This window comes from Falco peregrinus, chromosome 5, assembly GCF_023634155.1.
Source record: "Falco peregrinus isolate bFalPer1 chromosome 5, bFalPer1.pri, whole genome shotgun sequence".
NCBI lineage: Eukaryota > Metazoa > Chordata > Aves > Falconiformes > Falconidae > Falco > Falco peregrinus.
In genome coordinates, this window is record NC_073725.1 from 92,200,871 (window position 1) to 92,223,827 (window position 22,957).

At 46.6% G+C, this 22,957-nt stretch overlaps 1 protein-coding gene across 3 annotated transcripts in view; it reads right to left on the minus strand.

The window, feature by feature from the left end:
- GRM7 (glutamate metabotropic receptor 7) overlaps positions 1 to 22,735 on the minus strand; it is a 304,194-nt gene extending 281,459 nt beyond the window's left edge. For all 3 annotated transcript variants that reach the window (XM_027790619.2, XM_055804697.1, XM_027790620.2), the window contains exon 1: positions 22,107 to 22,735. In XM_027790619.2, coding sequence (XP_027646420.2) covers positions 22,107 to 22,661 — 555 coding nt within the window. In that variant the 5' untranslated portion in view covers positions 22,662 to 22,735. The remainder of the gene's footprint in view (positions 1 to 22,106) is intronic.
- Positions 22,736 to 22,957: the final 222 nt, after the last annotated feature.

Sequence of the window (22,957 nt, forward strand, 5' to 3'; positions counted from 1 at the left end):
AGGGGCTGTTTAACATACAGATTTATGGGGATTTAGGAGCCCAAAGATGCCAGATAGGAGTTGCTAGGGAGAAATTCAGGTCTTGGATACTTCATGGCAAGAGAGGAACTTTCTTTGGGAACTTTTGACCTCTTCTTTTAAGAGCACTGGCAATATCTCTGGAGAGGAAAGCTACAGGGCCTCTTGCACTGAGATGACCTTCTGAGGCTCCTTTCACAGAGCATACCCTGCAAGTGCAGTGCATCACAGCATCTGGATACCCATCCTGCAACAACAGCGGCTACCACAACCCAGCCTGGATTATTTTATTGCTCACCTGGTAAGAGCATGCTCCTTCCCCCCACACTGCTCTTCATTTCCCTTCTGCCGATCTTCTACCACTCTCCCTTCCCCAGCCAGCCAGCTCCTCTCTCGCTTATCACCTTCCTCATTTGCCTCCTAATTGATCCCACCTGTGCCACTGCCTCTAATTCCTCTCCACCTGTGTTAGCCTCCCTCTCTCCTCTGGCACCCTGAATTGCTGCTCTGGGGTATTAGGTTGGGGGGTTTTCCCCTTCCCTTTTTTCTTTTCTAAAGGGAAAGGCATTAATTTCCTCCTACATTGATATTTTGATCCTTTCAGTTTTATACTCTATTTTATCAGTAAACAGCAACAGGTGCTTAAGAATGATCCTTTTCACCCACTGTTGATCTTTATTACCAGGTTTACTGTCAACATGTTCACCGGACAGTCAGAAACATCAACAGGCTGGGGAGAGAAACCAGAGTTATCACAGTCACCGCACCTCCGAAGGGAGCCTTGTGCCTTAGGGATGTTAGGAGCAGTGTGGAGGACACCAAGGAAAACAGGGCATGAATACCAAGCCCTAGAAGCAAGGACGGAGGAAAAGAAATCATGTCCCATCAGAGAAGGCTCCCTTCTCCCGCACCATCCGGATGGGGAAGGATGATTTTGTGACTGTGGCTCTCACTGCAACGTACATTATCAAAGTTCACTGCACAGCTCTCACAGATTGTCTTCAACGATCAGAGGCAATTCACTTAATCTGTTATGCCTCTCAGTGTTCCATCTGCAAGAGGGAGATAACGCATCTTTCCTCCAATCCCTTTGTTTTTTTTCTGCTTAGATGGTAAATTCTTTAGAGGAGGGCCTGTCTCATTGTACCTTTACACAAAGCCTTGAAGAATGGTTTTGGTTAGGGTCTTTCAAGTCAATGATGAACCCCCCCAAACAACCGCACCCACAGAAAAATAGACCAGCTGGCACCAAACCAGAATCCTGCCTGCTCTTCTCCAGAGTAAACAGCATTCGGATGCTTTTGTTTACCTTCCCTATGGTCTTAGAAATTGCTTTCAAAATTATTCAATTATTTTTGTGCTGTCTTATGACTTCAAATAAAAAAAAAATAACGACAATGTTGAAATCATATATAATTATTCATAAATATATATATATGTTTTTATATTGTATATGTGTCCTGAATTTAATTTTTCCCCAAAATGCTCTTAGGGGATTTGCATAGTATTTTAATAGTCTTAATTTTAATTCTATTTAAATGCATTTATGCACCTTTAGACCAAACTCATTCAGGCATTTATATGATGGTAATGAATCGTATGACAGCAATGTACACACAGAAAGAAATCCATTCCTTTTGTAGGGCATATATTAGCACCAATTTATATATTCAATAGTTAAGTTCATTGGCATGCACAGAGTCAAGGGACCTTTGTTAAACTATAACATTTGACGATAACTATTTCAGAAGATGCACATTGATAAAGTCTTTTCTATTTTAATGTCAGGAAATTAGAAATATTATAACGAATTCCAATCTTTCACATGTTTTATCAAAGCCTTTGAAAAAGGTCAGTATCTAAACTTGTTATTTCAAAATGCCTACTGCAATTTGCCTTACGGTGGTAAGTACAAGGAGAGTTCCCATCGTGTAACACCAAAACAATCCGGGGGGACCCTTCTTATTCCTGATTGTCAACAAATTTCAGCATCCGAAGGAAAAAATTATGCATTTCATAGGCATAAGGAGTATGATGGTCACAGTAAACATTATATAAAGTATTTACATTTCATACTTTCTCTGAACTGGAAGCTCCCTAAAGTCTGGGGTAGCCTGAATATACTGAAATGAATATATTTTTTAATGTTTTCAAACTATTCCTCTAATTATTTTATTTTTTTTATTACAGGCAAAACTATTTGAAAACTATTTGCTGAATTTGACCCATGTTTCTGAAAGGTTACGCTCCCCTGCCTCTGCTTTTCACGCTGCGGTGACTCCTAGCTGCAAGAGCTCACTCAGACCCAAGCTTTTCATCTCTTTATCGCTTATTCAGATTCTGCCCCAGCTGCAAGAAATAGGGATCTGTTGCCATCCTAGGGATGTTTGATGGCTACAAATAATACAGAGTTAATGCAAAATATTAATTAGCATCCCATCTCCAGTACAGTGATTTTTCCAGCTTTGTGATACTCCAGCTGAGCTGCTGGTGCAGAGAAAGCTCCCGCAGAGGTGATGCTAACTAGTGACAGCATCCGCGAGCCGCGGGTGAGGATGCTCCAGCACCGGCCACGCTGCCTGTACTGAGCAGGTGAAGGCAAAGCAATGCGGTCCACAGTTACACGGGTGTAACAAACCACCCAGCCACTGCAGCTCAGGAGCATGAGCAAGGCCAGTAACATCTGCTCAGCCTGCCCTTGTTAAGGACCACAAACACGGTGATGTGTCTGACCTGCTCTGCCTGAGGAGCAACTCGCCCCCCACCCAAAAGGAAGGATTTTGTACTTCCTACAAGGAAAACCCACCTCCACGTCTTTTTGAAGCATCTCTTTAGATGCCACTAGTGAAAGGCTTCACCCCTGCTAGGGTCCTGTAGCAGCCCTGAGAGGTTAAGGGAGGGTTTCTTCTGATTACCAAGAAGCAACAGTCCCTGAGAAAGAACTACCAGATATTCAATCTGCATTTAAAAGTCGGGTGCAATCCTCCCTTATTACAGTTGCAAACCCCCCCAACCCTTGCTATCTAATTCAGATAAAGTAACAAAGCTGCACTTCCAATAATTGTAACTAAATGCAGGTAACCTTAAAAAGTCACTTTTATAAACAGAGCAGATTTATCTAGATTTAAATTTTATTTCTTGTACAAAGACTTTAGAACAGGTTCCTCCCCTGAATTGTTAAATTATTCAATTTAACAATAATAATAAAAACCTCCATGACAACTATAACAAAGACTCTGATAAAGCCTGAAACCTTTTTGATAATGAAACATACAATTTCCCTGTTTGAAGCGTAATTCCCCAGAGAACATTTTTAAAAAGATACAGAAGAACTGTCATTTTCAAACTGTTAATGTAAAGAACTGCATACCAGAACAGCCCATGTGAAAAATAGACTTTCAGAAAAGCTAGAGAAAAAATAGTGGGCGGGAGAGAATAGACAACTTAAATGCAGTGTCTCATTAGGACAATTACAGGAGTCAATAAAAACTGGCAAAACTGAGGAAGATTCACGAGGCTGCTCGGTTCAATTTCCATTTCATTCAGAGAGGTCAGCTACAGCCCACGGTCATCTCATTTGATTCCTGGGCTGCAGAAGACCCAGCCACCTTTTCCCCCTGCCATCTAAGAATACCTTTTGTTGGATCGTGACAGCTACCCACCATCTCATCACTTTTTTAAGTCTATAATCACGTATCTATAATGTACTTTTAACAACATTAATTAAGAGCAGATAAACTGTCATATAAGAAACAGTAACATGCGTTAATTAAGGTTAGTCCTACTCTTGCTCAATTCAGGTCTTAATCCTCCAAGTTTTCTCATCAATACCTTATCATCATAATGCCAGAGAGGAATTAATGCACTGAGAGGATGTCAACTATTTGAAGAGGATCAAGCACTTGGGATGCCAAAATAACCACTTGAAGCACTGGATTAGTGAACTAAATACGAGAGAGAAAGTCAAAAAGTGCAAAGCCATCAACGCAACAGGTCCGCGTGGCTCCATAGCTGGGGGCACAGCTGGGTCTGCAGCGCACGGCAATTAACCGTCTGCTTCACACACCAGCCAGCACAGTATTGTACCGTGTCAGACTTCAATCAAATTTCAACAGCTTTTTGTACTAGGGAGTATTTTTAAACTGGAGAGCATGAGACCTTTTTATTTTTAACATGTCTACCCTCGCTTGTCAAAGCACTGAAATCTACTGAATGAAAACTTTTCATTTGCCTACAAACAGACTTTTTTTTAAAGTTTGTGTTCTTCCCTGTACTGCAAAGAGTCTTGAGAAACGTCCTGAGCATCTTACAGCGTATTTAGAGCTTTGTAATTTTACTGCTGCTGCAACTGTATTTGCACAACTGTTAATGACCCTAGCTCCTGCAGCATGAGTTACTGTGAGAATCTACACGGTCATTGAAATAATTGTGTTAAAACTGCACAATGTTTTTGAGTTTTGAGCCTTTGGGGCAGGCTTATGTCCCCAAGTTTTTTAAAAATGAGAAGATTTAAGTGCTTTTTATGACTGAGTAGGGGGTGTTTTCTACAAAAAAAATCACAGTCCCCAAAGTCCGAAGAGTGTGATCACATCTTACATAAAACATGCAATCACAATTCTCCTTTTATCTAGACAGCTTCATTTGTTTCTTTTTCCAGTGCAGCGCTCCTGTCTCACCAGGACCTCATAGCTTCTGCTGGTTAGACATGTTACCAGGAAAGCTGTGTGTGATCACTACTCCCCAGAATTATGTTCTTGTCAACAAGGTGTGAATTTAACAACTCATTTGGAGATAAAGTGCAAAGGGGGGCGGGGGGGGGGAATGTAACTAATTAACTTGAGAAGCTCATTTTAACACAAAGAAGAAAAAAATAATACTGGCATATATTTGCTTCCTCTTGAGCTCCATCCCAGCAGTCCCCAAAATGTCGATGGGCTGGAATTTCCAGTGCTCAGTGCTCGGCTGGCCACACTGCCATCAGCGAGCTGGTCCTAACAGAGCCCCAGTAACAACCACCTGCAGTTTTGAAGCTGAAAAAGCAAGGTTTTACTTCTGACACTTGGGGATAAGTTTCTTGCACAGAAGTTAAAGTTATCATTGATTCCCTTTGTACTGCCAAGAAAAAGGTGCTCATCCTCAAGCATGCTGGGAGAGAGCTGAGGCTCCCATAACGCTGCATTCATCCACAGCACCTTTGGGTCATGCCAGAGGTAACTTCAGCGCAATTACTGGCCAACACACAACCCAGATTTTACCACAACTCTTTCCATCTACCACTACATCAAAGCCATTGACAATAGCAGCACATCCACCTAACCACAACCAATAACGATCACAATACTTAATTGTCAAAATAACGTGCATTGTTCTGATCAACTGGGATTCTCAAGCCAATATACAGTACGTTGAAAAGTCAGCAATCCTGGCAGTCAGAAATTAATCTGAGTTAAAAGCCAACAGGATTATTTTTATTTATTCAAATTTTTTTGCATGAGAAGACGTTTCACTTTATTGGTCTGTTAGACTATTGTCAGGGCTTCTCTCTTTTCAAAGCTGTGGAAGAAAAAGTTGAGTTGGTTATTTATGGGTAGATTTTATGTTCATCTCTGAAAGACAATGAGCAAAAATCCTAAGGTGAGGGCGATCTCTGCAGTTCTACTGACGAATTCCCTCTAGCCAAGACAACAGCTCTTTATGCACTGTCATTACAATAATTTGTACATTTTTAGTATTATACTGGCAGTTAGAAGCCCCAGTTGAGGCCAAAACCCCGTTGGACAGCTTTCCAGACACACGTACTTAGGATAGTCCTCACGGTGAAGGATTTATGTACTACACACAAATTCTGCTAAGTTACACCCTGATTTCTATGACAGGGTATATTTTATAGCTCAAAAAACCCAAACAATCTCTTCCAAATATTTTTCTTCTATCTCTGATGCCTGAAATTAAGATGAGCAGTATGGGTTTGGGGTTTTTTTGCAAGAAAAAAATAAAATGCTTTGTAGGTTTTGCATCTGCCAAAGGATTCAGCTTTAACAGTACATACTATGTTTTGCCAACTGTTGTGGAAAACAGATTCCAGTTGTGCCACGTTTTGTTTAATTTATGTGAGCATTGGGGGAGAGGTGAGTGGGGGAAAAATGACCTGGAGAACAAAAATTGTTTTCCTTCCTTTTTATTGCTGTTCTGACAATAAACTTGCCAAGTTTGCAAGGCTCCAGAGAGCTCCTCCACACGCCAGCACAAGGAACACAGAGACCCTGCCCACCCCAAAGCTCAGTGCTGAGGGTCCTCTGCACATCCCTGGGCTGCAGAACGCAGCAGCAAGAACAGCCAGAGCACCCGGGGGGATTCCCGAGCAACTGGGGAGTGACTTGGTGGTCCCTGGGTACGAGTCGAGCCCCCCCAGCAGCCCCAGGGACCCACTTGAGAAGCTGCAGGACTGAGCAAGGAGAGTGCAGGAGTGGATAAAAATCACATCTGTCTTCCCTGGCTTATACTCATCTGCTAGACTCAGAAGTCAGGTCATGTATTATTTTTTGAAATCAGGTATTATCTAACCTAGGCCCAACAGATTTCATATAAGGGAAGTTTTTTGCAAAATTAAGTCCTACAGAGCAGCCACATTCTTGCAGATGATTTCCCTATCACCCCTCAGAGAGAAGCGACACCCAGCCCAGCCACCAGCAGCCCCTTGCAGCAGCCAAACAAAAAGAAGGTCAAGTCTGAGGGAGTTCTTTGTCCAAATTAGGAATAAAAATAAACTTGAAAAGGGGAGACATATGAAAGCAGTAGCGTTGTCCCCACCTGCAGCTAGCTGCCCTGGCTGAGCTCACAGCCCTCCATCGCTAGCACAGCTCAAGGCCCATTAGGACCAATTCCCCTCTGCCTGAGTGCTATGTACCTTCAAGTCCATTTTCTCCCTGGTTTTATTTTTATAATTGCTGTAGCTTATAAGAGTGTTTTGTTCTGTGCAGCAACAGGCTGTCATTCAGCCTGAATATGCCCCTTCCCCGCAATAAGCATCCCAGGTAATTCACTAAGCACATGGATGCTTTCCTTAAGGGCTTGCTATAAGGCATGCTGTAGGATTTCAATGGAGACACTAGGTCCTGCATCATCTGCTGTCCCAGTATCCCCAGGGGAACACCATGGACCATGAGCAAATGCTCCCAGTACAGCAGGGACAAAGCATCCCCATTATGTCCACTGGTCAACCAAAGTAAGCATGGATTTAGCCATCCCAAAGCAAACTAAGGAATTGACCCTGCAAGCACAGACCATGGGAAGAGTATCACCCAGAGAGCACCGGTGCAGTAAGAAGGATGACTGCAAACACAGGGTCTGAGTAATTCATTGTAACTTTAATTTTCACCATTGAAACACTCTCCAAAAGTCCATCACCAGTTAAAAACCCAAATGTCTTATTAAGTTTTACAGTAACAATCAATATAATGACTTGGTTTTCAGACATAGGCTGGGATAAAATGAAAATGGGAGGAACTGGAAATGCACTTTATTTCCACTTACTGGCTTTGACAATCCCCAACCTCTTCAAACCCCAGGGCGCGTTTCCACCCTTCCCCAGATAATGCTGAAGCAAATCAGCACTACAGCCCAGGCTCAGCTCGCCTCTTAGCAAACCACAGCACCACCAAGAACCTGTCAGGGCAGCAGGTGTAATGCCAAGCACAAATCTGAGAGGTAAAGCAGCACAAACCTCAGTGCAATTTTATTTCATTAAATAACTGGCATTTTTAATTTATCTTCATGGAGCACATTAAAAAAATACAATCTAAGTCAATAAATATGACAAAAAGATTCATGAACAGTACAAACAATGCAATTGAGAAAGATCGTGTTTTCTCCTAGCTGTGTGTTTAAACTACACCTCATTATTGTTATTTTTAATGTGTGCTGTATTTATTCTAATTTAAGGAATAAGACTTAACATGCTCTACAAACACAGTAGGAAAGACAGAACAGTTTGCTAGTTTTGCTAGCTCAAAGATACCTTTATAATGCCACAAGTAAAAAACCTTCATTTTATGAGCCCAATAGCATCTTATCTAAAATCCACCCTGGAGATTAGGATCAACTGTCAGACCAATTTTCCAGACTGTTTAGGAGCTGAGTGAGGAACAGCTGAGGGAGGGAAGAGGGAGAAGCACACACATCCATTTCTAATTGAATATTTTAGCAAAAGTAGCACAAGGCAAAACAAAGCGTTATGTATAAATAAACCATTGCGTAAGAATGTACATAATTGATTTGCCGCACAGAGGTACCACAAATCAGCTAGTTCGCTCTGTGAAATAGTTAATGTTTTTGATAAACTGTTGCAACTTTTTTCAGAGTTTAGAGCATGAATGATACAGCTCAGCTGCCTGGCTGCTGTGGCATGTACTTGCCTCTAAGGTGCAAATGCGCCCTGCTCCCCGCAAGAGGAGTCCAGATCCGCTCCAAAGCCAGGCTGAGGGCACCGGCGAATGGCCCTGCTGAAAACCTGCACGTGGCATTTTCACCCCTTTTCACCAGGTTGTGACAGTCATTAAAGGGTTGTTACATATTTAAATATGAAGTGCAGGGTTACAGCGCAGCATAGTTGCGCGCTCAGAAACAAACATGGGCTTATTTCACATATGTGCATTTATCACAAACATAGCCATATCATGCACAGGTGAATAAGCAATTATTATTTCATCAACGGATAGATTTCTTAGAGAGAGCAGCACCAGCCTAGCTTGTCTCAAGCAGGACATTTTAACAGAAGAGTTATCAGCAGCCTCACTCCTCGTGCTTTTGTGCTTAGAGGTATTTATTTTCCTCTGAAATGTAAGAAGATCCTTCCTGAGAAAATAATCACGGGGTTTGGAGGCTTTTTCCATAACAATTTGATTCTCTAGCCAAATACATTTATCACAGATGGGAAAAACTGTATTTGTGATTTCTTTCATTTCTTCATGGATTCAATACCCTTCACAGTTTATCATTTCACAAAAGCATTCCTAAAGATGCAAAGCCGCCTTTCAACGGGCTTCCGTACCTCTGCTCTGCAGCCCTGCACACCACCCACCCTGTCTCCCCTCGGGATGCGTTATGGATCTCCATCTGTTGCAGACTTGCTCCTGCGGCTGTCCTGGACATCCTCCACACAGCTCGAGGAAGTCAAGCCACCACTCCATTTCCACACATCCAGTTTAGCTCACAAAGTGAAAACAAGCTGTAGCTCCCCAAGGGCTGATGCCATCATGGTTGCTGCAGGCAGACGGAAAATTAATTTTTGGTGTCAACTTCCAGAATCCTGTACAGTACACAAATCACTTTACTTAGGACACGAACATTCTACTACAGGAAATGTTTCCAAGCACTGGAACAGGCAGGGAGCTCCCATTTGCCATAGACTTGCTGGGGAAATCAAGACATCAAAACAGCCTTTCCTAATTTTGAAAGTCCTTCAAGACAGTAGGTAAAATCTTAAAAACCTTAAAAAAAAACACTTAAAAAGGTGATTTCCTTTAGCAGTACAGAAATCAGTGATGTGTCAGACAGAAAAACTACAGAACCACAGAAAGTAATTTTAATTAATTTTTATTGTCAATATCATTTCTGTGCATTCAAGTATTACTGCAAAATAACCTTCTTTTAAAATCACTAACACACCTCTATTAGGGCTGGGGTTTATTTCTATAAAAATAACAGCTTCCAGCCAAATTTGAGTCGACAGCTTCCCTTTAACTTTTTATTTATTCCTGCCATTTTTTTAATAAATGGGATTTGGCCTTGATCCTACCTGTTAAGACTCCATCTTGATAGGATCAGCACGGGAAACAACTCCAGGCACTTAGGCCTGCGTCTACAGCGGCAAGGCACTAGCACAATTAAAACTGGTGGTGATTCTGTCTAGGCTTTTACGAGCTGTCATTAACTTCAAGACAACAGGAGAATTTATTAGCTTTCAGCCATCCATTAGACTAACTGGTACCTTACTGCTTCGTATTTGTCTCTGTTATGCATCGCCCTGAGCAATGCCAACACATTGAGGGCATCTCAACATATCTGATGTCCCAAAGATTACAGAAGAGGGGAATGTACCTGTTTCCAAAGGGAATAAATAAATAGAAAAGAAAGCCACAGCCTCAGCTGGTGTAAGCTGTCAGAGCTCCACACACATCCATCAGTGGGGCACTTGACCCCAGCCATGCAGAATCACTGTTTTAAACTGAATAAGCCCAGCTATGCCATCAGCCCTCCTTAACCAGGAGGAGGTGGCATGGCCATCTGGGAAACCATGGTCCCAACATACCCTCATGTGAGGGCAGGAAGGGTTTATCCTGTGGGTCAGGGTGGAAAACACAAGAGAAAGCAAGTGGAAAAGATACCACAAGGAAGGTAACAGTAACAATGCTCCAGAGAGGCCTTCATCAACTCCATTTTATACGCAATAGGAAGGACAAGAAGGTGAGGAGGCAACACAGCTTGTTCTGGCTCTGTCAGCTCTGTCAGAGGTGCAAGTCCTGAACTTCGAAGTGTTACAGGGAGAGCAGCGGCAGACGCTGGACACAGGCAGAATACGTGTTACAGCACACGAGAGGTGGTTATGGACCTACGCGTCAAAGGACATTCAAATGCTGAAGGCTGGGGACTGGGGAATCAATGGAGAATGTAACACGGTGAATACTAAACTCGGCATTGTCCTTGAGATACACAAGATACAGGCTGATATGTGACATTCCATCAAGTTGCGTTTGACTTTTTATTTTTTTTAACATGGAAATGAAGTACTGAGATCCATGGGATACACTGTCACAACTCAAGATGAGCATTAGAGATCTATCAAATCTTTAGGGCCAGTTGAGCTCATCCTGGAAAATATATTATGTTTGTTTCACTTTTCAATTAGAAAGTATATGCTTCTACCTATCCTCAGGTCTTGTATTACTGGGATTCAACATCAGCAGTCTCTGATACCACAACTGAAAACAAAAATGTTGATAAGTTTATCAAGTTGTGTTTATCGAGCAGAGGTCTTAGAAACCGGCAAATGCATGGCTCCCCCAGGATAAAGGGCTATATTCACAAAGAAAAGAATTTGCCATCAGAATTGTACTCAATCTAGTCAAGCTTTCCTTGGCAATGGAACTTCTAATACTAACTTATCTATGTTTATCTTCAGATATCTGGAAAAAAAATTGTGTTAAAAAAAGGTAGAGATTTATCACAAAAATAATTTATAGATGTATTTCAAAAGCAAACTGGTATCAATCTCAGCAGCATTTTGATAGCCCAGTAAGCAGTGGTGGCTGTCGCAGTATGTGCAAATTTGCATTTTATCTGTGATCTTGTATTAAGGAGCTCATCGGTTGTTGTTGCTGGAAATAGAAGCCTGCTGCACTTCTTAAGGCCCAAATCCTCCATTCTCATGGAGGAAAATTTCCTGCTGTCCCGCTCTTCTTGGTATACCGAACATGCCAATAGCTGGAGACAACAGTCCTGCGAAGATGTAAATTCCTCCTGTGTTGCCAAGTGCTGCAATACATTTACAAAGCAACTGCACTGAGTTTGTACTGTGTGCAAAAATACCATGCATATAATTATGAGGCTGAATTTAATGACACTGAAACAAATCTCCATTCTGATGAATGCATAATTACTGTTATTAAAATATTTATGAAATAATAAATTTATTAGAAAATCTTCTACATATGAGCTTGCAGAAGGCTTTACTCTACAATTCTAAAATGTCAGCAGAGAAAAACTTGTGAGGCACCAAACCTGAGCACTTCCATCTGAGACAACGTAGGCATGAAGGTCTCCTGAGATCCTGAACACTCTGCCCTCTCCATCAAAGATAATAAAATCCTAATTCTGTGTTTAGTATTTCCTTCATATGGAAAATTTTCAGTTCTTTAAACAAGGGCTACTATGGAAACAAATGTCTTGTGGGATTTTTGTTTGGTTGCCTTTTAACACAGATAGTCTAGACTGGAAATGTGCTGCTGGGACGAAACAGAATTTAAAACAACCACTAGTACCCCCCCAGACCACCGGAAATTTAAGCTAACATCTCGAGCCTGAATCGGGCAGAGATGGAGTTTCACAAGTCCCAGCTGAGTGGATGTTAATCTTGCAGATAAATCTCTCCCACTACAGCATTCAGCACCTCTCCTTCTTGTACCCAGCTTCCAGCAAAAAAAGGGAGAGCAGAAGTCTCGCTTTAGGAAGATGCCTATTGCGTTCTGTGCTGCACTTAAGCCTTGTAGCCCGCTGTGAAACTACAGTCCAAACAAACAGAAAATTTCCAGCAAAGAGGATACAAGCTGACTATTAAGAGGAAAAAAAACCCAGTCTTTCAAGGAGGTTCTAGAATATTCAGAAAAGTTTACAGAAGAGCTGAGGCAAGCATCTGCGAGGACCAGCCTGGCAGTATGTGTCCCATCCCAGGGCAGTGACTCAGCACAGATAGGGAGCACCACGGCAGGAGGCAGGCTGACACCTCTGCCCCCAGAAAACGGGAAGGGAGCACCTGGGGGGGGGGGCAGAGCAGGAGATTGAGGGGATGCTACCAGGACAAAGGGATGCCTCCAAGCACACCAGCCAGAGCCCCGACCAGCCTGCTGCCCTCCCGCTGACATCAGCCGGTGCTGAAGCACTCAAAGAAAATGCTGGAAGACTGTGCTAAGAAAAGCATGTGTTTCCATCCTCTACAGTCTTTGGATTTATAGTCCTATTTATGTATGGGCACTCTTCTAAGAAAAGTTAGGATTAGAGCCTTTGTGTAGGATAGTAATAAATGGCTGCTATAAAAATGACATGCAGGGATCTATATTCACTTTTACACCATCGTTTCTGTAACTGAAATTTGGTTTATGAACAAAAAGGATGACTTTTCCAGTTAACCCTTGAAAACCCTAAAACCCACTCTACAAGCAGCTTTTTCACGTTTCTAGCGAGAAGAGTGGTTCGGAGGTGGCACGGTGTTTTGGAGCTCGCCCTCCAGCTCCGAGCAGGCTGCGGCGCTGGCAGCTGCGATGCACGCTCCTTCTGTGGGGCTCGCATCCCTTAACCCCACCGGCTGTGTGCACCCTGAGCACGCTGGGCTGTGTGCTACATCCTGCTATCAGCCACAGAAATTTAACATTTCTAATGAAGGAAGTGGAGATACAGGTTTGTACCAACCCACCTGAGGAGAACCTGGATCAGAGTCATTTTTCAGGACAACTACAGCTTAAGGTTTTGGCTTTGTCAGCAGTTGTTATACCCGCAAGTGAAAAGCCAAAAACAGCTGTAAAACTGTAAGAGCAAGATCTAAGGACGTATCTACAGCAGGCAGGGGAGCACAGGGACCACACCGAAACCAGGTCCAAATTATCTGGCTTTTGAACTGGAGGCACTACAGTAGCTCCAGCAAGGCACTGCCCTTGGGCTAAGGTGAGCAGCCCCGTGGCAGTCACCCAGCCTGTGACACACTGATGGGTTTCTGTCCTTCCTGGGACTTGCACATCACCACCTGGCACTGACCTGGGCTGTGCAGACACCAAACCTGACCTTGGCTGCTTCCCCTCCCAGGGCAATGTGCTGCACAGTGACCCCTCTCAGCTCCTCCACCCCAACCTCAGCTCTCCCTCAGCTCTGTCAGGGCAGGCTCCAGGCAGAGACCCAGGTGGCAGGCACAGGGCCAGCAGCCTGCCACAAAGGGAAGCACCACCACAGCCCTGCTGTCCAGCCCCTCTGCCTGTGCCTGGGTCCAGAAAGCCACCCCAGCTGCTGTTGGGGGAAGACCTGAGGCTCCTGCTGCTGGGTGGAAAGGGAGAGCTGGTCCCGCAGGGCATCCTCCCTCCAGCACCCTCTCACCCCGTACCAGCCACAAGCCGACCTCTCCACCCTCTTCCCCGCTTCCCACAGGTGTTACGACTGTCCTCTCTTTGCTCCCTTCCCAGACAGGAACAGCCAAGCCTGAACACAACCCGCTGACTGTACCGCTGAACGCCTTTGAGGTGGCTCTGTATTACTAAAACACATCCTTTCTCTATTAATCACACATCATTGATTCTTCAGAGTCCTAACATCATCATAACACGAGAGAGACAGAACCGAAAAGCCAGACAAGCAGGTGACATGGCTGTCGGCACACTGACGGCGGCAGAGGCACACTCTGCCCCGTCCTCACCCACCATGGCCCGGCACTGGTGCCTGCTCCCCCCTTCCCAGCCCTACCCCCCAGCAAAATGTTAAAAGACAGGTCACTTGTGCTTACAGCATGAACGTCTACAAAAAGAAATACTAAGTTTTTAATGCAAATATGTATATATCTATATAAACACCTACATACATGAACACATTCATAGACATTAAGCAGAACCATCATCAGAAGGAAACCTTGCAACCTAGGACTGCTGCTAACTGTCCCCTCCACCCACAGAGGCCAGGCAATCCTCTTCACAAAACCAGAGGTATTTGATGTGCCCTGCGAGTGAAAAGGTCTTATCTGTGCCACTCCAGGCAGCGCAGGGTGTTTGGAAGGGAAGGTCTCCCCAGCCTGCCTTCTCTTGCCATTCAAATCAGAGGCCAGGTAGCCCAAGTGCTTCACATGATCTCAGCGCAAGGAGAAAGGTGATCTCTAATCAGGAGCACTTCACAGGGGTTTGGGCATGCTTGCCAAGTTCATTTCAAAGCACTTGGAAGTGAGGCACTGGCCCGCATTACCCCATGAGCCAAGGAATAAGAGGATATATACTTTGCAACACGCTCGCATTCATACAGCATGCTAATGCCTCTCCTGAACATCCTAAATGACACAGCAAAAGCATCACTCACCACAGTACAGACTAAAGTAGAGGGAAGATGGGCAATACTGCTGGAGTTATTGTTTCTCTGGAAACGTAACACCACTTGTCAAATTTTGTGAAATGGAGATACTGGTCCCCAGAGGAGCAGTGTGACCCCGATGTGAAGGTCTCGGCAGCTGCCCCACTGGAGGTGTGCTCAGGCTGCACCATCCTGCACCCTACCACCAGCTCTGCACAGGCATGGCGCTGGCAAAGGGCTTTTTTAGCCCAGGCACCCCACCTTAGTACCAGCTCCATCATGTTCAACAGCCCTGAGCTACAAAAAAAAAAAAAAAAGATGGCAACCTCCTGGCAACCTCCACTGCACTGTCTGTGCAGGGGTGGCACAATGGCCCCACGATGAGGGGACACAGGGAGATTAAAGAGCTTTTAGACCATTCCTACATAATCACTGCTGTCATTTGAAGTCTTTCTTCCTGATGCAGTACAACTGCATGGAAGAACTATGCTAGCTCTGCAGCTACAAGCTACCCCAGCAAGGTAAAACATGTGGTGCCTGTGCACAAGTGATCGGTGGCCTGGTGAGGCAGGGCTGCCATATTTTAGCAGCCCATAACAGGACCACGCCTTATTCCAGGGTAAATTGTTGATGATTCAGAATACCTCTACTGTATTCAGCAGAAGGGCTTTATAGGACCTTGTGAATCATCAGTAATGAGGAAGGCTTTAGAAATACTTGTTTTTCTTCAGATTTCTCTCTGCCTGGATACCCACTTTACCACACTAATGACCTGACTGTATTGGATTCCATGCTCTCCAAACAGCCTTAATTACATGCTTCGTATCTTCCAGTATTATGATAAAATTCATCATAGTCCTATGTCTGGGACAGTCAGCATTGTCACTCATTGAGATTAATTTGAATATCACTATAAATAGAAATAACAACATCTGATATCACAATGCAGAGTATTGTCAGATGGTTTTAATGCCTCCAAGCAAAACTCATTTAATAGACTAAAATACAGAATATAGTACATGTAGTTTTACAATATTAGTATTATGAGATTCAAAAAAAGATCAATATTTCTTTCATAAAAATTAATGCTTTGAAATGATCCTTCCATTCGTCATCCCAAAGAGGTCACCTTATTTCACTGCAAAGAGTAGATTGGGAACCACACAAGTGTCCTTGCTGAATATATACTTCCACCGTACAAGCTGACATGTTCCAGCATCCCCCTTCGCTGCCCCCATGCCAGTCCCAATTGTCAGCTAATCCTTTGCTCACAGAAGCACCATCATCCCTCCCAGTCTCTCTCCATGGGTGAGCATCATTTCCCTGGCAGAGCCAGTCTTCTCCCAAATAGCTACCTAACATCTACACTGAGACAGTCAAAACAGATTAAGAGCCAAAACTATTGCTAATATTGAATTATGCCTTGTCAAGAAAGTAAATTTTACCTTCAAAACACTGTGTTCCAGAAAAATATAACAATAGCACCTCCAGCCTCCCATTAGTAACTCCACACAAAACCTGTGAATTCTTGAAGCAAGGATTTTCCTTTACTTTCAGTTTATACAGGTGAAATAAGATTCCACATCTATTAAATGTAGCTTGGTGTTTCAACATTACGGAAGAACTGCATGGCTCAGCCTGTTGACATGTATTTGGTGCATCAGTAACAAGGATAAATACTTAGAGGCTGATGAAAATGAAAGCTTGCTGAGAAACACAAAAGACATTCTTTGAAAAGAGGCAAAGAATTAAAGTTTACCGTTTCCTATTTTCAGCTTTTTCCTAAATCTTCTATATGAGTCTCACTGAAAAATGTATGGTTCTCCTGAAATATCTTTTATCAAATGAATCATTAATCCACTTCCTAAGACCAATATTGTCTTATTAAAAGTTAGAAGAGGAAAATGCAATAAACTGGTAATGAGTTGGAAATGTATTAGCATCTAGAGGAAAACATTGCTAAAGACTGTTAAGATTTCTTCCCAAATACCAGCGATAACCCAAGAATCCCCCCATGGCAGGTACATTGCAGTCAATTAAATTGGCCATTTACTACCATCTCATTAAGTCAAGTTCAGCAGGAGGAGGCTCGACAGGAGTCTCTGCCTTTACACCCAGAACCTACATAAATGGAAACCATCAGGCCTATATCCCATATTCCTGCAGGAAACTGAAACAAGGGGGAAGAGAGGGAGGAACAATCCGTTTGCAAACGCTTTGCTGCAGAGGGAAGGAGTTCCTAGAAACCGACCAGATGAACAGCATAAAATTAATTATAAAAACAAACACTTGAGAAGAATCTCTTGAAATCATGGGACCGCACATTCTGCAAAGCCATTCTCATAGAGCCCCTCACCCTCCTGCCCCGTGACTGCGCTGCAGAGCTGGCAGGAACAGGCACAATGTGCCAAGAGCCACACTCCATCCCCTCCAGCCAGAAGCTGGGAGAGAACCACAGCCTCCCTGGACACCAGTTGCAGCACCTCGAACATCCCAGCTCAGTCAGCCACAGCTTGTTGATGCAGACAGCGACCACTGTGGCAGCATAGAAGATGTCCTCACTCGGAGTGCCTTGGAAAATGCATGCCCTTTTCTAAGGGAAAAAGCAGCATCCAACTAGGAGCTGCACTTTTAGGCTGTATTCCTTTCCCAATAATCACATTTCTACTGGCTTCATTGTGTCTAGAGCAGAAGGCAGGGCTGCAGCTTTCATCCTTCTCATTTAGTACAAAGGCACCCGCAGATGGAAATATAGCCAAAAGCCCCCAAGGGATGCGAGGGAAGTTTCAAAATTTATACCCCAGCCTCATCGTGCTCCTTTATCCCACGCTGGTTTCTAAAAACTTCCCTGAAGGGGCTTGGTAACACACCCCTACATGCCACAAGAACCATCACTGATAAAAGCAAAAGGTGTTTAGACGAGAAAGAACGATTGTGGATTGACTACTTAAAATTGCATCCACCAAGGACAGACACCTGAAGCAGTAATTAGTTCATTATTAAAGCTTGTAATGGGAAGTCTGTAGTTCTAAGGGAGTTTGAAAATTAGTTCTGCAGTATAAAAAAATCACTGTGCTGATATTTCCCATATTGCACGGTTCTACTCCCAGAAAATATGAAACAGATGAAACGTTTGGCAATTTTTTTCAGCCTAGTTATTGCATTTCATGGAGTTGAATTTGTAAGGAAAGCTATGACACTGAAGTAACAGTATTTTTTACAATGCAAAGCTAGCAGCCTAGAAACATATTGCCTTGAACTCCCTGATGCATTTGGAAACAGCTTTCCAAATTGTTTGTTTTATTTTTAGAATAGGTATTTAATTTACAGTCAGCATACTATTTATTGGCATGCCCTAATAGAATTTTATTTTGAAAAAATCACTGTATTTCACATACTTGAATACTCATGCATTTATATCTCCACAGTCCACCACACATGGCAATATCCCTTCTGTTGCATTAATCCACCGCCCTGCAGCAAAGACACAGGTGCTGGGTGCCGGGCAGCACACCCGCCCCATGCAGCACAGCTCCCAGAGCCCACAGCCCACCGGTCCCTCCCGGCCAGGGCACAAGCCCTAGGAGAAGGACATAGTCAGTAGGAGCTCTCTCACATGAGCTCCAGTCAGGGCACTTGCATCCCTGCTTCTGGAGAGGATGAAGTTAAAGAACGGAGATGCAGAAATAAAGCATCCAGCCAGATGCATCCCCCCAGCTCGACCCCTTCCAAGGTGAGAATTGCCAAACTGGAGAGAGCTCGTCTGCATCATCTTCAAAAGCAAGTCACACGTGCAACTGCGCTTCGACAAGTCTCAGCTATGAGGGTCTAACTTGCTCCCAAGGGTGGGCCCTTGCCGCGTGGCTGGGATGCTCTTGAACATTGTAACTGAAGGAACTCCAGGAAGGTCCCACACAAAGTTAGCTGCTGGCAATGACAGATCCTGAACAGGGGCGTAAAGGCTCCCCTTCCTATAAACCTGCACTTCTGCAGGGCAGCTGCATCTCTCATTAGCTGTAATTCTGGCAGAGAAATCCTCAGGTACTTGGCCTTAGGAGACACACTGCCCTCACCAGCAATTCCTGCGCCCACCTGCGACGCACCAACACATCCTGCGTGAGTCGGAGCGAGTGGCGACCCCAGCCTCAGCAGCACGACAGCTCTGCTCCACCAGCACCCACACATCACTCAAAGGCAGTCGGGGTTACAGCTTCCCTTTGCTCGGCAGCAGCTGGGGCTTGGGGCCTTCCTCACAGCACCTGGGCGGGGGGACACCCCACCCCACACACACTCCCACCCCAACCGTTCCCATCATCTTTTCTCAAAGGTGCAATTCAGGGATAAGCAGAGAGAGACAGAGAGGCAGGGGGAGGGATTTTTGCTTTCATCACACAGGAAAAAGCTCAAGTCTAATGTAGATCCTTCACATCATTTTTTACAAAAGGAAAGCTTCTACAAAACTTCACACAGTAATTACACAGATGGATTCCAACCAGAGGACCTCGGTGTCCTTTTCCCCTGCTGATCCACCTGTTGGCATCAGCTGAAGATGCTCTCAAAGCTCTGTGCTAGATTGGGGACAGGTGAGCTGCATGGAGAGAGATCGTAACTTCACCTGCCGAGAGGAAGATGAATAGCCTAAATCTCACCCATCCTGGGGAGGAAGCCCTTTAAGCATCAGTAGCCAGCTGAGGAAATCCCACTGCGCTCCATATGAGTTTATGTATGTATTTTCTCCCTGCATGAAAGTAGAGGACAAATAGTTCTCTTCCAAGATACTGTCACAGAAATGTAAACACTGGTAAGATTTCTTTGCAGAGCCCTCCACAGATGGAAAGAGTTTTCATCTACAAGATGTCAGGGAAAAGCCAGTTTGGACATGAAAATAACTGTCCATGAGCCATTTACCCACCCCTCACCCCACCGCCAGGGTCAGTAAAACCTACAGTGACCCAGGAGAAGCAAGCTGGCTGCAACAGCTCACCCATTTGCAAAAGCATTTAGGTTAACGAGTTTTTTGTGGTTGGGTAGTTGGTTGTGTTTTTTTTTTTCTTTCCAATCACTTAACAGCTTCTCACCCACCCCCACCAAACGGTGCTTAATAGGTCTAGTTCTCCTCCTGTCTCTTGAAACAGGTCTGTCTGTCTTATTTCTCCCTGGCTGGGACACATTCTGAACTGTGGTTTAAAGGAGAGGACAACGGGGAACAGGTTTTTTGCATGAAAAATCTGCCTGAAGAAGGCAGAGCCAAGCTGCAAAATACATATTCAGTAAAATCTCTTTCAGTATGTACCAGTTCCTGCTTTCCGGATGATTTGGTTAAAAAGCAATTGCAAACAGATGCTTAGTCACAATACATTAAAATATTTAGATTTGTATAAATGTCTCCACATGCAGAAACTGCCCAAATGTCTTATTTTCTACAAATCCCATTACGTAATATATCACCAAAGATTTTGCAGGTATCATGGCATGACACAAAAGGCTCCCGGTGCCCAGGGTTTCCTACTGAAGGAGATCTCGGTGGAGAGTGCCCAGGATTTGCTCTTGAACAAGATGCAGTATAAAACAGTTGGCTAATTTCAATCTACTGGCTGGTGCAAGTCCACGGCAGATCAGCATCTGCTGAACCAGTACTTCAGCAGAACTTCAGCACCGCTCGCATCCCTCCAAGCTTCTCGGCTCCAGCTCGAGCAGAACATGAGATCATCTGTTTTGCAGCCCAGGAAGGGGTGTTTGTAATTCAAGAAGCCTCGAACAGATACAAGGACAGCGAACTGAGCCATGCCAAGCTGGCTCGCATCGCACATGCGAGCCGGGCCGCTTCCTCAGAGGTAGCATTTCAACAGGGAGACCCACACGTTATCGCTGCACAAATTGTGAGAGATTTGGCACATCGCTGAATCCAGGAGCAATACGAGGTACATTTTAATTTGCCAAGAGGGGGGAGGCGAGGGAGGAAAACAAAACCAGCCTCTTAGCATCCTTTCAGGAAAACAGACAGGACCCAGTCTGGCTGGGCAGTGCAAAGGGCAGTGATGGGAGAAGGAGCATCGCTCCGTTTGCCTGGCATGCGATGGCTGTACCTGGCACCAGCAGCCAGATGGGAATGAGGAGTAACAAGGGCTGCTGACAGCAGAGAGCGGATTTGCCGTGAAAACCTCACAAGTTTCCAGCTGGGAAAAGCGGAGGATCTCTCCACCCGCTGCACAAAAATAAAAATAAACCCCACCACCACCTTCCGCATGCGAAGGCGTAGGATAGGAAGCGAGAAACTCCGCTGCTCACGATGCATCTGGTGGCGGTTTGGTCACCGCACCCGCGATCGCTGCCAAGGAACAGCCGGAGCCGCCGGGCCCCGCCGCTGCCCCCCCGCCCCGGGGGGGACCCCCGCCCCTGCGCAGGTGCCTTTTCCCGCACCTGGGGCGCCCCCCGGGGCGGGATGGGGACGGTCACACACGCAGGTCCCCGTGCCCCAAGAGGCAGCGAGGCTGAGCCCCGGCGGCGCCGGGTGGGGGGCGATCGCAGCGCGCCCGGCCGGGGGCGGGGGGGGGGGGGGGGGGGGGGGCGGGCAGCGGAGCGGGCAGATGCTGCAGCGCGTCTCCCCCGCACTGCACACACACACGGTTCTTTAATCCGCCGGCCCCACTCATCCCTCGGCGCCTGTGAGAGCCGCCCGAGCCTCGGCCCGGCGCCGGCCAGCCGCCCCCCGCCCCGGGCCCGCCACGCTGCCCGTTCCCCGCCGCCGCCCCCGGCCAGTCGGGGGTCTGCGCGACCCCTGCGGGCGGGCGGCCTCGGGAAGCCGCTGGGCGCCCGGAGTTGCCCGGCCAAGTGCCGCCGGGAAAAGCCGCCCCCCCCCCCCCCCCGCCCCGCTCTCGCACAGAGCGGACATCTCATGCGTGAAGCCCGTCCCGGCCGTGCCCCCGCTGCCTTCGTCCGCATCCCTGCCGAGCGATTTTTCTCTCTAACGCAAACCCACCGAAGCCATCACCTTTGCTTTTTTCTTAAGCCCACCCCCCCTCCACCCACCCCCCCGTCTTTCCCTTCACGGATTGCTTCTTGTAAATGGGGTGATAAATCCTGAAAGTGCCACGCACCGTGAAGAAGGGAGACGGGGGAGGATGCTGAGGCGAAGCGGGTGGCTGCGAGGGAGGCGCGGGCTCCGGCGGGCAGGCAGCCGGGGGACACGGCCGGAGTGGGCGGCGGGCAGCGCGGGAGCCCCCGGCCCCGGCAGGCACAGCCCCGCGGCGCGGCTCCGCGACCCGGCGCAGCCCTACCTGGAAAAGCCGGAGGATGTTGGCCACCATAATGGACACAGAACTTCCCGACGCCCCGATCACTCCAACTACTTTTTCCGGCTTGACGAAGACGGGCGGCTCCCCGTTGGTGCACCTCACGTCGGAGGTGTCCTTCTGGATGAGAGCCTGGACGAAGGTGAGGGACTGCTCCAGCGCGTAGGTGTCTCGGGAGCAGGTGTCCAGGATGCGCGCGCCCAGCGTGACATTGGGCAGCAGGTCCGGGTCGCTGTTGATCTGGTCCAGGGCGTACAGCATCGCCTCCAGCCTGTGGATGCCGTTCTCCTTCTTGATGTCCCCGCAGGGCACGCCCGGGGGGCCCTTGGCGTGGACGGGGAAGAGGCCGCCCAGGGTGATGTCCCCCTCCAGGCGGATGGAGTGGGGCGCGTACATCTCCTGCCCCTGGGCTGCCGCCGAGAGCAGGAACTCCAGCAAGCAGCAGGGCAACTTGAGCAGAGTGAGGAGCCGCAGCAGCCTGCCCAGCCGGACCATGGTGCCGCCGCCCGGGCGCTGCCCCGCGCTGCCCTGCACCTTCATGCGGCCGGCGGGGCCGGGCGGGCCGGGCGCGGAGCGGGGGCTCGGGCGCTCCGCCGCTCGCTCCCTCCCTCCCGCCCTGGCCGCGGCTGCTCCGCCGCGCTCCGCGGCAGCACGGCACTGAGGAGCCGCGCCGCGCCGCTACCGCTTTAAATGGTGGCCGGTCCTCTCCGCCTCCCGCCCCCTCCGCCGCCCCGCCCGCCGCTGCGCAGGATGCGGCCGCGCCGACCGAGCCCGGCCCGGGGATGGGGATGGGGATGGGGATGGGGATGGAGCCGGGCGGCGGCCCCCGTCCCCTC